Source organism: Tachysurus vachellii, chromosome 11, assembly GCF_030014155.1.
Source record: "Tachysurus vachellii isolate PV-2020 chromosome 11, HZAU_Pvac_v1, whole genome shotgun sequence".
Classification (NCBI taxonomy): domain Eukaryota; kingdom Metazoa; phylum Chordata; class Actinopteri; order Siluriformes; family Bagridae; genus Tachysurus; species Tachysurus vachellii.
In genome coordinates, this window is record NC_083470.1 from 3362142 (window position 1) to 3377500 (window position 15359).

General features: G+C 37.3%; 1 protein-coding gene across 3 annotated transcripts in view; it reads left to right on the forward strand.

Annotated features, from left to right (window-relative positions):
- Nucleotides 1-166: 166 nt before the first annotated feature.
- The window catches only part of slc6a6a (solute carrier family 6 member 6a), a 27257-nt gene continuing 12064 nt past the window's right edge, over nucleotides 167-15359 (forward strand). Inside the window, exons 1-4 of one of the 3 annotated variants that reach the window (XM_060882452.1) lie at nucleotides 167-359; nucleotides 6070-6261; nucleotides 10462-10691; nucleotides 12126-12260. In XM_060882452.1, the coding sequence (XP_060738435.1) occupies nucleotides 6224-6261; nucleotides 10462-10691; nucleotides 12126-12260 (403 nt within the window). In that variant the 5' untranslated portion in view covers nucleotides 167-359; nucleotides 6070-6223. The remainder of the gene's footprint in view (nucleotides 360-6069; nucleotides 6262-10461; nucleotides 10692-12125; nucleotides 12261-15359) is intronic. The other 2 variants (XM_060882453.1, XM_060882454.1) reach the window with 2 other exon arrangements.

Sequence of the window (15359 nt, forward strand, 5' to 3'; positions counted from 1 at the left end):
GTTCAGGGTTCACATGTAAAACGTATCTGGTGATCCTGGTGAAATGAAAGTGAACGATTAAATCAGACTACAGATTAGCTGTGGGTTAAAATTGGCAGCGCGTTGAGCACGTATTAACGTGCGCGCCTGTGTGCGTGCGCGTGTGTGTCCCTTTAAGAAACACACTCCTGTTGCATGGAGAGTCTGGTGTTTTTCCACTCTCTCCGATATTACCCATATGAGAGAGAGAGAGAGAGAGAGAGAGAGAGAGAGAGAGGATTATTTGTAGTTGCCTTGCCGATTGCGCGCGTACGCAAACACACACCGGCACAAAGAAACGTCGGGACAAGAAGAGACTGAGCACTAAATCAACGGCACAGGTAAATGACATCTCTACTCATTAGGGAAATTAGGGCTCTCTATATCTCTATATAAGAGTAATATATCTACTATTTATTATAAGCGCGTGGCTGTTGCACTTTTACATGTTTCCAACTATTTTGTCTCTTGCTACAAGGTTTAACTTTTATCCTTTCTGTTGTTTCTCTCCAAGCTTGTTTGGAAAGGATGCTGTCGATCGAGCCTTGTGATGCTCCGTGCGCTCACGTGCTTTCCTTCGGTTTAAACCTTGATTTAAACGTGTTAAAACGTGTTGCTTGAATCGGATACGTTGTAGACTAGATGTCTGATCGCTAAAACGAATGAATGCACGCTTTCTGTTCACGTATAAGCTCCTGGTTAGGCTATAATTAGATTAGAAAGTAGGTTAATGGCAGGAGTCGGATTTGCGTAAAGCGCACTCGGTCCCGGGTCTCCAGGGTTGAATATGGAGACGTTTTGGGGCAAAACCTTTTGTACGCCTTGTAAACACAAAGTGTGTTGTGGTAGTGTTTAAAACACACACACACACACACTTATATTACTGAGGAGGCTACACACATTCGAAGCTGTTCAGCTCTTTTGTGTTTGACGTCTGCCGGTGTGTCTGGTGCCCGTTAATACAGGGTGTATCCCAAATAAATCCACACTAAATACCGAGTGCACTACGTAGTCTCTAAACAGCATTGTTTCACACCCTACATAGTGGACTTCTTTGAGTAACAGAAAGATATTTGGGAAGCGGCCCGTTGGCTGTTTTATTAACACGCTGGAATTGTTGATCTTAAATGATCTATCGATATTATATTATTTTGTGCACGTAATATATGTAATAATATTTATTATTAACCAAAATGTTATTTAACAACCCCGATTTGGTTAAAAGGTTAAAACCCGATTCGTTCTTTTTTTATTTATTTTTTTTTTTTTAAATGTTTATGGTGATTATTTACGATTCTAATCAAAGATTCGAATTTTTTTTTTTTTTTTTTTTTTTTTTTTTTTTTATCTCGGTTTACTGAAAGGATTCGTTCTTCTTATTCATCAACCGATTCTTCTGTGGGTCCTCCCTCCTTCCCCTTCCAGCAGATTAGTCTAGTTCTTACAAATAAGTGCTTCGATATGGCTGGTGATCATATTTAAACCTGTAGACATGCAATCATTTATAGTAAATAAATCCTAAACAGTAAGGATGAGAGTTAATATTAATATAGAGGACAATATTAATCTAGGGATTTTAACCCCTTAAAGCCTCTTGTTATTCATTATTCACCTTAAATCATATTATTCCAGAACTCACCTAATATGAATTATTCAAAAACTACAGTGAAACTATTAGCACCAGGAGTATAGTTACACATGTTAAAAAAAAAAAAAAAAAAACCATTTATGGACCTGTTGGTGTGTTCGTCAGATTTAAGTGGTTAACGAAATATTGTCAGTAAATAAGGAACTGCAGGTGTACGTTTTTGTTCCCAAGGTATTAACTATTTAGACATACCCTCAAAGGCACAACAGTGGTCCTTAAGGCCCAATTATGTACCTTAATCATGTTCCTTTGCCATTATAATTGTCTTTCTAAGGGTACAAAAGACGAACAGTATGTATAAGGACCCCAATGGCAAGCATTTGTTCCTTTTACCAGAGTTTATTACCTTCTTATCTGAGCATGGGCAGTGCTCCATGAGTTTGTGGAGTAACTTTTTGATCGTTTAGGTCAAATTTGCTTGATTTTTGTGGTTGTGGGTGGGCTACTTGAATTCTTGTTTTAAAGCTCTACCAGTGAATACACATTATATGATACCTGTACTCATGATGGATGCATGTAAATCGAAGAGAGAATGGGTTGAAGGTGTGTTTTGATGACATCACACAACGCATCATGGCACAATTCTGAAGAAAAATCAGTGAGAATGTTGAAAAAATGCAAAGCCATTTAAATGTCAAAATACTGTGGTATGAAAAGTATGAAAACTGGATCTACATGCTACACGTCACACTAGCTTCATCGACAGATTAGCAATGCAAGCTAATGCTAATCTGTCGATGAAGCTAGTGTGACGTGTAGCATGTAGATCCAGTTTTCATACTTATGTTCTTTATTTAATATATGTTTAAATATTTGACTTTTGGATTAATATCTAGCCAATATATTTTTTTAGATAAAAAAAAAAATTGGAGATATCAGTAGACATTGCTACACACCTACATGCAACAAGTAATAGGAGTAACTTGATCTAGTTTGAACACACAAATCGGTGATTACAACCTGATTCAGCTTAACCTAGCCTATATACAAACATCATAGATATATTTAAGTCGTTCTGTGTGTCCTTTGATTACTAAAACTTTGTCCCTTTAGTCGTAATTTACATTTATACATATTAAATCCTGTTTTGAAGCCATTTTGAACTTTTCTCTCTACTGTGAATGTCTCAGCATCAGCTCTAGCTTTGAATCTTTCACAGAAGATTCACGTTAAAGATTTGTTCAAACGAGTGAATCATTTGTAAATGACATATCCATAACTTGCCTTGCCCTCATATGAAAAGCTGAAAGGAACAGAGGTTAGTAATGTACTAAATATACTGTATCTCTGAACTAATGAGGATTTTTTTTTTTGGCAAAAGGTCTAACTGTAGTGTCTGACTTTGTACAGACACAAGACCCATAACTCAACCAATCCTACATTGACAATTTATCTTGACATTAAGCCAAGAAAGAGGCATACAAGGCCAAATGTTTGACACAAAACCGGTGCTATTTTAATCTGCTCCGAGACGTCACGTCGTGGCTGCTTTGTCTGTTTTTGTCTGAGGAGATTGAATTAACCAGCCCTTTTTCACCCTGCTGATAATGTGAAGCAAAAGTCCCATGTTGAATTAGGTGTTAATTAAACATCAACACCTAACATTGGACTTGTTCGCAGTGAGTCCATGCTCTGTTTACCGAAAAGTCTAATAGTCCATCCCGTTAAAACACTCTTCAAAGGAGTTCTGTTGCTCTCTGTGCCTTTGCTCAGAGTGCATCTAAGAAAAGATAAAGCCTTAGTAGACATGCTATTTTGGCTATACTGTGCCATTTTGCAATAAAACCTATTACCCACTTTAAAGCTCCAAGCTATTGGCACTATAAATGCTTCGCCACACTACACCATAAACCAATGACAACACCACATTTAATAATACTACCTACGATATAACTCGGCTAATGCTTTACAACCGTGATTAAAGGTCAGGCCAACGCAAATATTATGCTCTTAACTGCTCTAAATCCACATGAAATGTCCCTGTAGATCATATAAAGAACGAAACAACAGCTCTGTAGTGTTGCCCTTGGACAGGTCTAAAGTTGAAAATCCCACATCCTACCCCAGAGTGCAGCTGTTATCATCCAGGGGTTAATTTGACTTGAAATCTTCATGGGGTTCTGATAATCCCTCTAGGAATGGGTTTATGTAATGCTAAGTAGGTTTAATGCTATTTCTCTGGCAAGTCTGTAAGATTGAATATTATCATTACATATATAGATTTACCAGTTTTATAATCTAGCATAGAAAAACAAACAAAACAACAAACATTAAAAACACTGGGGAAGACAAAGCAATTGAGATAACAAAACAGAGACATGCTAATGAACCAAAAACACAGGCAAACTGAAGACAAGGATTTGGCAAAAAAAAAACAAACAGCACAAGACAACAGGTATATATAAGGAGGACAATCACAGACACACAAGGAACAGGTGTGCAGAGGCGGGACAGATTAAAGATAGGACGGGGCAAACACACGTGAACACAAAACAAAAACAAAGGCAGCTGGTACAGACAAACAAGGCCTGCCAGAATGTCCCCCTAGTGTCCACGCAGGGAATCGTCCCAGCCATTCCTGACACAATGTCCAATCCTTTAAAGCGTATCCCACAAGTAACATAAACTACAAGCTATTCCAAAAGCTACATCTAAAAGCGACATTTAATGATACCAGATGACTAGTTAGCCTTTTTAGCAGGGGAATAATATTTTTTTGCAGCAAAACATTTATTGTCATGCTAACTAGCACATGGCCTGCAAATCTGTTAAGCTAAAAATGGTTAAAAATGTTGAAAGTCTCAGTAAAAAGCACAAAACCGCTTGGCGGAAAAGAAATTTCAATAAACTTACCCAAGTGAAAATTATTCAGTAATACTTAAGTAAAATTATTTCTATGTTCTCCTCGAAAATTCTATCACGAATCATGTCTCTAAGAAAAAAAACATATTCTCTAACAAGTTGTTTACAAAACAGCTATATGTGGCCCGGTGACTTAAAATCTATCTAGCTAAAGGTTGTGTAGTTCAAAACAACTTGTTACCTAACACAGTTTAACAGAATAATCACCTCATTTATAATAGATATATAAAAGGACATTTTAGCTAGGTTACAGTATTTGTTAGCTTGCTAGTTTGATCAAACTTGTTATTTGTTTGCAAAAGAGCTGCATTAATGCAGAAAAGTAAAAAAAAAAAAACTCACTAGTTTGTTATGTAGTTGAAAACAACTAAAACAATAAGACACACCTCACAGAAAAGCCAGGGTAATGAAATATCTGCATTTTTCTCAGAATGACTAAAATGATCATCATATCTTATCATTTAGCCTTATTAGCATGCTAGCATTGACCAGATTTAAACTTGGTTCATTTACAAGTGATTTGTATGTACCCAAATAACCTAGCTGAAGGTTTTATAGATCAAACCACAAGTCACAACCTCACACACAAAAAAATAGATGATTACCTCACTAAGATAATTACCTCAGTGATGACAGATGTGGTCAGAGTAACTGTATGAACAGTATGAAGATTTTTTCATTACCTTATTAGCTAGCGGGTTAGTCTTCATTTCTTTGCAAGAGAATGATGTGACACCACATTAGAGAGTTGGAGCAACTTTTAAATGCTACCAAGCTAGCTAATATTTTGTAGTGATAAACAACAAAAGTCATTGGAATAAGCTTGTTTTGTTAGCACATTTAGTTAGCGGTTACTGAGGTGAAGAAAATGTTTGATACAGTTGTATTTTTGCCATGTTATATTCTCTTCTGGTTCAGATGCAAAGTTGAAGATGGCGTCTAATTGATGGCTTTCGTGATTATCATTTACTTTTTACTAGGCTAAATTTTTAGCTGAAATCTGCACAAGGAGGCATCCAAAAGCATGAGTGTAGGTTTATTAACAGGTTAACAGCACTCATGGTGATGAGGAAGAGAGTGCTGAATGTCCTGAATTTTTTTCTGAAAGTTTCATTTAAGCGCGTCCATTGTACCATTTATTTAAATGTGATATCAAATGATGTTTGATTTAGGACAAGCTGACATTTAAATATTTATTCATACAGCATAATCGTATTCTAAGGAATGGTGAAAAAGTGTAAACAGAAATTGTAATATGAAAATCTATTTGCTGACACACAAAGGATTTTGAACAAGTTACAGTACACAACTTCACACCATTTTTGCCTGATTTTCTGGCAGGGTCTTGAATTTATTTAAAATGATTCTTCTGAAATTTATAATTTAAATGTATTTGGTCTTCTATCAGATAGCAAGCAGACGCCCGAGTGATTCAAAAGCCGTATTCTATGTCCTCGACTAATTTCTGTATTGTCTTGTATTTTGTTTCACATGATGCTATGCGCAACTGCCATGTTTCACACCATCTGTGCTGGTGTGAGGATTATGATGTCCTTCTTCTGAGCTGAACTTCAGCCTGGTTTTGACTCTGGTTAACTTGCAGAAGCCTTGTGTTTTCCTGCCTTGGATTAACCGTTGCCTGCTTCTACAGCCGTGTCATTTTGCCTCGATCTCACGGTATAAAACCAGTCCAATATGTCGACCATCAGCCACCATCAGGTCACCATGGCTGAGTAAGTCTGTGCTCCATTTCTTTGTTCAGTCCCATGATCAGCAGGCTGACTAGCTGCTTGTGTTCCTGCAGGAGTGCTGATCTCCTTGACCTCCCCCCACCCCTTCCCCATACGGTCCAGTTTTCAAAAGGACATTCTTTTGGGATTTTCTCTGGATAATCACCAGGTTTTGCTATGGTGTTACATTTCTCTCTAGATTCCTTCCACTCGATCTCACTGCTAGCCTCCTAAGGCTGATTGAACTCATTCACTGTCATCTTATTTACCTATAATAAACAGTAATCCGCCAGGAGCTATCATATTACTTGGAAAATCAGCACTTTAATCGCCTGCGTATTCTCATTTAACAACAACAGTGTACACAATATAACAACCCCTGAGAGTTGTCTATGTTGCTTTTATTTATTGAGAATAGCAGTTTGCTACACTAAATCTCAGGTAAATTTAAACAATATCAGTGTGAGAAATTTGCTGTAAAAACGCTAACTTGCTAACTTGAACGACATCTAACGGGAAACCTTTAGCATAATCTCTTTGGAATGATGCTAACTGGGTCTCACTACATGTCACTTATTACTAGCAAGGTAATCGTAGTAAACATTTTTCGATATGGAAGTGACTATCATTTTTTGAATACACGATATTATGCTTCAAAATGCATTCTATTGGCATTTACTATAGCCACCAAATGTAAAGTGAGAGCGCAATATCCTGTACATTTTTATCATTTTGTTAAATATTACAGAAATTACAGAAAAAATCTGGACCAACATTTCATGTGTAACCCAACGAGATCTCAAAAGCTTCCCGAAAAGCGATTTGCATGTCCTCTTTGGTGCGTTTCAAATTATTTAAAAAGATTTCAAGGTAAACAACAGCATTAGGCTTACAGATAAGGACAAATGTATACCATGCTGGTTGTGTATTGAATTCTGTGCTCCAGAATTACACCAATTCTTTTCCACCCTTTATTTTTTTTTTTTAACTTCTTGCTAAACGTGATTGGTGAAGTGAATGATTTTATTAATCCTAACCTGTCCTGTTCATTTTCCCTCAAACTCAACCGAAAATAAAACTCTTAACTATGGGTAAGTTTCCTTTCTGCAATATCAAAACCAATCATTCCTGATAATCATGGTGATGTTATAGACTGTTCTGTACACTTGCTTAGCATTGCCTGTTGTCATTTACCTAGCATACCAAAGTAAATGTATATAGTTGTTAGTAAGATTTTCAGGACAAACTAGTTTCAAGCAAAATCTCAAGGAAGGTGCAAGCAAATATAATAACTGTGTGAGCAAATTTTAAAACCAAATTATGACCAATTATTCATTTGGTTGATGTAGCTGAGATTGTAGAGCTTCAGAGCCAGAATTCATAAACCATTTTTCCACAGTGTTTTTTTAGTGACCATAGCGGTGAAGTTCATATTTATTTCTATATTTATTAGAGATTTATTTATTAGGATTTATTGCGATTTATTGAAGAAATTCATTAATCAGGAAACCTTAAGTCTTGTTCTGTTTGAGCCATCACATCATATAGTCATGATGAAATACTTCAGTCAGTCAGCGAAACCTAGAGCGCATCACTCAAACAAGAGCTAAAGTGTTTATGTGTAAAGTGTACCTTTTTATTTACAAAATTTTCACTGTGTTCTGTCATTCTCAAAAATGTGGCTCTAATGTTTAGGTCTTAAACAAATACTACGTCATCGGATCCCTCAGGACCCAAAATAATTTACATTATCTTTAGTCGGCAGTTCCCCAGGCACTTGTTATTCCAACCACACAGTCGTGTTATTTGTTTTGTACTGTTTTTAAAGACGGTATAATTCAAATTCTTTCTGAGAAATAAAGCACACTGTGCTAATGCTAGCCAGTGATATTCTGATATTAGATAACTTCTATATTGCCTTAATATTTTAGGTGCTGAGGTCACCAATAATCCATGAATATAACCAGCTGTACAAGATGAATGACTTTCAATATTTTAATATATGATTTAAAATCCGATTAGGTAGTTGCTCAAAATATAATAGTAAAATGTACAGACTGCTAAACATAAGATAGCTTTCAAATTGAGGCACACTATATGCTAAACTATAGGGAACATTTGGAAATTTTAAAATTGGGATCACAGGGAGGCCCTTAGAACAATGGGCTACAGGTATATACACTGTAGAAGCCTGGGTACATTTACAGCATTTGGCAGACGCCCTTATCCAGAGCGACTTACATTATCTAATTTTTATACAGCTGAGCAATTGAGGGTTAAGGGCCTTACTCAGGGGCCCAACAGTGGCAGATTGGTGGACCTGGGATTGAACTCACAACCTTCTGATTGGTAGCCCAAAACCTTAACCACTAGGCTACCACATAATATTAGCTATATAGGACCCTGGGTACCCAAGCACCTGCGAGTATGGGATACTAAATACAAAGGATCCTGAGAAGGTACAAAGGAGTCTCAATACAAAGGTTATTGGGAATGTAGGACTCTAGGAATATAGTGATCAAAGAAGACAGGACCCTCAGTTCGTTGGACATTAGAGACCCCAGATGGGAATAAAGGAACCAAGGAGCACATTACCCAAGATGCACCCAAAATGTATATGAGTCTCAGGGAATATTGGACCTTGCAAACATAGAGCTCTGAGGAAAAATATTATGATTTAATCAATAGTCTCTGGGTACAAAGGACCCTCGATAAGATACCCCTGGTAAGAACCCAGGAGCCTGGGATGCAAAGTACACAGGATTTTGAGAACGTAGCCCCTGGAAACAAAAGGCTGTGGGTACATTGGAGTCTCAATACAAAAGTCAATGGGAATGTAGGATTCTAGGTATATACAGAACAAACGAGACAGGGCCCTCAGTTCACTAGACATTGACACCAGATGCTGGGAACACATAGACGCTGGGAACACAGGACCCTGGGAGCACAAGACACTAATACCCGTGATATATTAGTCTTAGTGAATGTAGGACCTTGCAAACACAGGGCCCTGAGGAAAAATAGTATACAAATTGTATAAAAATATTTTTGTTTTTTTGCTTTTTAAATTCCAACAAATGATGTAACAGCCTTTCCTCAAATGTAAACATAAGCTTCACCGCATAATTATTCCAGCCTTTTAGGCTTTTATGTCAAGCCATTTCTGGTACCTCACACTGCAACGACAGACAAAACATTTGATATATTTATACAGGATGAAAATTCACCACATGATGAGAAAACATCTCATGAGCAGCTCACTGTTATCTGCTGTAAGCTTCCTTAGTTCTTCACCAAGCAACAGGTCAATTGAAACAATGAATCTGAGCTTTTCTATGACCTCAACCCACATATCCTCTGCCACTCAGCAAGTCCACTTTCAGTCTTACACACACACATTCAGCCTCTTCTCAGGCATCGTCTTAGGCCTGAAGGAGTCTCTTTCCAACTTTTGTACCTAAAGTTCATGGCTTAACCCGTGCTTTGCTCTTTTATAATCCAATGTTTCTGTTTTTAATGTCTTCTTGGTGAATTTGGGAATTTTTCCTTTATATATGCTCTTAATTTTTTTTAAGTCTACCTTCGACTGTGGGAAACATGCATGCATACATACATACATACATACATACATATAGTACATACATGCATACATACATACATACATACATACATACATATAGTACATACATACATACATACATACATACATACATACATACATACATACATACATGCATGCATACATACATACATACATACATATAGTACATACATACATACATATAGTACATACATGCATACATACATATAGTACATACATGCATACATACATATAGTACATACATACATACATGCATACATACATACATACAGTACATACATATAGTACATACATACATACATGCATGCATGCATACATACATACATACATACATACATACATACATACATACATACATACATACATACATACATACATACATATAGTACATACATACATACATACATACATACATACATACATACATACATACATACATATAGTACATACATACATACATATAGTACATACATACATACATACATATAGTACATACATACATACATACATACATACATACATACATACAATCACTTGCGCACTTTCTTTTTTCATATTGTTGTTTGAAGTGGGGATTTCTCTCTCTCTCTCTTTATTTTTAGTATGGCACAGAAAGAAAAGTTGCAGTGTCTGAAGGATTTCCATAAGGACACGCTAAAGCCATCTCCGGGTAAAAGTCCAGGCACGAGGCCAGAGGACGAGGCAGAGGGAAAACCTCCACAGAGGGAGAAATGGGCCAGCAAACTGGACTTCCTGCTCTCTGTAGCTGGTGGTTTTGTTGGATTGGGGAACGTTTGGCGTTTCCCGTACCTCTGCTACAAGAACGGTGGAGGTCAGTGTTTGAGTGACTTCTCATGTTTGTTTATTAAAAAAAAATGTTAAATATATTTCTACAGTGTGTTTCTCCTGTAGGTATGTGTATGTATACAGTATAACATTATAGATGTGTTTGGTATAGATACGTGTGTGTTTGCCCACCCTGTTCCCCTATGATCTCAGAATAACAAAGGTGACTTGTGGTTTCGAGCAGTGACACGGAGCTCACTTTGTTTTTCATAAATAAAGTTAACGAAGCCAGTTTTCATCGATGTGGTGTAAACATGATCTAAAAATACTCGTTCTTTCCACCTTGATGTGAAGGGTGGCTTTAATGGCCCAACCGGACGACCATATGGGGACAAAGTTCAGTCACCGGCATCCCTAATACCAGCCGTACATCATGCTCATTAATATTTCTGCTGTTCTGTTAAATGATTGTTTCATTTTTAAGAGTGCATTTATACGTAAAGTAATATGTGTCACTGTGCTGCACAAAACGGAACTATTTGTTCTTACACTTCACTAATTTAATATTCATTATTAATTTAGAAATTTCTGGTGCTCATTTTCTATTTCGATAAAAAAGGAGTCTGTTTGTAACAGCTCTGATTAAGAACGGAAATAGACAGTTTTGCGTAGAATTTGTTAGCGAACTTAATCCGAAGTTTTTTTTTTTTTTAATGTAAATAGAATGTTTTGTTATAAAATGCGTTATAGAATTAACTCGACTTGATTCAGAATCTAAATGGAACATTTTACTATCGAATTTACTTATTCAAATTTTAAACAGAACATTTTTTTAATGAATCGATTCTGATTCAAAATTCGAAATCTGATGTATTTTATAGATTCCATTCTGAAACATTTTGTTACAGACCTGATTCTGATTTCAGACACATCTAGACAAACTAGGAGTGTTTATAGAATCAGTTTTAAATTGAACCCTTCTACGTTGTTCGGGTCTGTGGGACGTAAACATTGATTCGTAAACATCAATAGTTTTGAAAAACTTTGCTTCCTTGTAAACTTGTTGATTTTTTTTCCACTCATAACTTGATTACATTTGATTTTCTTTTTTTTATTACATTTTATAAAAAAACAACAAAAAAACGAGTAGCACTTTAATTAAAAAATGTGATGTAATAAAGGTAAAGGGCGAATATTAACCATATACAGTATGCTGTTTATATTGCTTGTATTTGGGATGAAGTAAACATCTGTAGAGTATTTTAACATAAAGTTTTTGATTGTGTTGAATTAAAAACCCAAAAATGCAGCGGACCCATCAGACCCACGAATGCCGGCTGAGTAACAATATACATATATGAACACCATACAAGGCTTAAATAAATTTTTCTTGCTTGCTTATTATTATGGTAGTCTACCATTTACTGTTTTTTTTTCTGTCTTTGATTTCTCTCTCTCTCTTTCTCTCTTTGTTGGTCAGGTGCATTTCTCATCCCATATTTCATCTTCCTGTTTGGTGGAGGACTTCCCGTGTTCTTCCTAGAGGTGGCACTGGGCCAGTTTACCTCAGAAGGAGGGATCACTTGCTGGGAGAAACTCTGCCCCATCTTCACTGGTGAGAACAAGAGATCAAGAGATCCAGCGATCCAGAGAGGGAGATGTACTACAGTCTGGCAACATATTTTTATGATGTATGAGATTTCTGATTCGCTATGACACAGCATATCTAAAATAGGTCAGCTGTGAAATCCTAATCTCAGCAGAGATCAGAAATCATTTCCTGTAATAATAACGGAAACGGTGTGACGCATTCGGTCTGCAATAAGCTCACATCTGCCGAGATCTGCCGAGAACGTCCAATCAAACGTTCAGATTAAAAGACAAGCACTGATTAGATTATTATTTCGGTTGAGAAATCACCACTAGAACCTGTGTGCATTGATTGTTGTTGTACTTTGTGTGTGTGTATGTGTGTGAGGCCTACTTTTAGTACCTAAGCAGTGTGAGCTGTGTTACTGGGGCAGTTTTGGTTACTAGGCAGCAGCAAAAGATGCTGTTGTCTCTTTAGAATGAACTCTCAGTAGTATTATGATATATTTATACACATTTGCCAGACTGTTAATTTCACCTAGTGTGAAATTTCATACTGGAGCTTTTGTACACACAATAATGCACATTATTATTGGCGGTTATAGATATAATAACGTGTGCCTAGCGAATACAAAAACAGATACGGACAGGGGGCGCACTATTCGTGATTTTAGCAACGGGACTGTTCTCACACAGGACACAAAGGGAGGGAACAGACGAGGGGTGAATTAACAGGACCTAGAAACGGATACCGTGCTTTTAATTAAGCTTTAATTAAGTCTGTGTATATTTTGGGAAAACAGAACCAATCAAATGCATTAGAAAATAACACGGAATAGAAGTAGAATAGAAAATAATGTTTTAATATGATCTGAGAGCAAAAAAAAGGTCCATGTTGAGAAGTTGAGACCAATTACAGTATGAACTGGAGTGATGGAGCTGAGGTTAAAGATGAGGCCGTTTCATCATTTTCAACATAAGTTTTTTTTTTCTCCAGGTTTTCTAGGTACCAGTGGTAGAGTTCATATTTAATAATAAAAAAATAATAATAATAAAACTTTAAGTTTAGGCCACACCCACATCGTATTTCACACACTGAAGCCACAAAACCAGACCCTGATAGTGTCACAGTGTCACCGGGGTCATTGTGTTACACTAATATACACATATGCATAAGGCAGGTCCACAATATTAAACTGCATGATGTCTATGCATAAGATTAGATCTTTTTTTATGCACAGTCTGATTTTGGACACAACATTGCTATTGGCTGTTCAGCTGGAGGACTATTTTGTAACCCTGCACCTAGTGAGATGCTCAGAGCAGTACAATACACACTACCATGTCAGTATCCCGATATATAAACACACACACACACGCATAAACACACCTGGTTATTACTATATTATTGTCTGTGCTCTTATCCAGTTTCCATAGCGCACCTCCACACTCGCTGAGTAACATCCAAACCCCACTAGTCAGGACATTTTGGAATCTGCATTGCCATGGCAACAGCAGCCACTGATGACTAAGACACATTTGTCGATTAGATCTCATCTGTTTGCAGCGCGAATAAGAGTGAGAGACCAAAAATGCGGGTGCATTACAAGAACATAATCATTTTTAAGCTCTTAAGCTCTTTAAATATTGGTCCCTGTGCACATTAACACACACACACACACTCGTGTTTATACATATGCACAACACTAACAAAAAAAAAACAGAGTTGACATATTGTGTGAACATATTCTTTTCACAAACAAATATTTTTTCCTGGCAAATAAACAAATGTGAACACGAGTGTGTTCCTTTATGACTCGTGGACTCGTCTTTTGTTTCCACGGAGGTTCATTCCTTCTACCCCAGAAACGTCATGGAAGACTGGAGCAGCTGAACATCCTCACAGTCTCACACACACACTTTCTTTCACACACATTCACAATTATGCACCTTGGATTAGAGTCAGCTGTCGCAATTATACCTGGCCTAGTGCCTTTTGGCTGCCCTCTACTCTACAAAAACATTTAGAGGTCGTCAGGGCAGGAAGGCTGGTGTCTCAATAGTAGCCAACCATCCTGCGAGCTGAAAATAAAAGCTGCAGCTGTGGCTCATTTATTAGCAGATCTGGCGCCTGCTTGTGGCCCGCCTTCCACGTGGCTTTGGAAAACTCCACTTCGCTGACCTGCTCTGACACATCAGTGCCCTCAAACTCCAACCTGACCTGCACAGGCGACCAATCCAGCACAACAACAGCACATAATCCGAGCGAGTCAGCTCTCCGGGATTAGAGTCAGAGAACCTGCAGTTTAAAGGCCAGGACTCTCTGAATCAATCTTCTCCAACAGATATTTGGTTCGCTGTTGTAATGTTGCCAGGTGCCATTAGAATACTCCACAAAAAGAAAGCGATAAGCCAGCTGATCCAGTGTGAACATGAACAGAACACTCGGCAGACTTCTCGTGTCCATGACTAGTTGGACATTAGTTGGATATATTAGGAACTGGGATTTAAAGTGTCCAGATTGTGATTATCCACCAGTATCTTTTTTTAAACCCCAAAACACCTTTTTTAACACTCTTGTGTGTGCAGTGTTACAAAGCACCAAGAGAAAGATGCCAAGTGTCCTGCTTTATGAGCAGAGAAAATAACATCTGTGTTCTGCAATAATTTCAGTGTGAAGCACAGCGTGAACTGCAGAAGTAACAATGGAGAAGTGTTAAGGTCTTAACTGACTCATTCTCAGTAGTTGGTTTTATTGGCATGAATCCGATCAAGAGAGCTTTCCAGGTTTTTTTTTTTTCTCAATTTTATACAAGGAAATGAGCAAACATGGATAAAGTCTGATAGAGATTCTGCTACACTTAGCTTGTTTTGTTTGGTTTTTTTTGCTTTTTTTTTTTTTTTCAAAATGCTGGTTAACTGGCTTAAGTAACAACTTCTGATTCTGTGACAGATGCATTCGGGCCATTTCAAGCTCCAGTCCTGCAATGAACTGTACTCTTAATACCTGTGCAGGAAGGAGAGCTAAATTAGCAAAAGCGCTCCCTTCCTAAACAGGTCAGATGACCCGGGAAATGTAGAGGTACTCGTAGTACTTCTTTAGGACGTGTTGTACTGCAAGGCC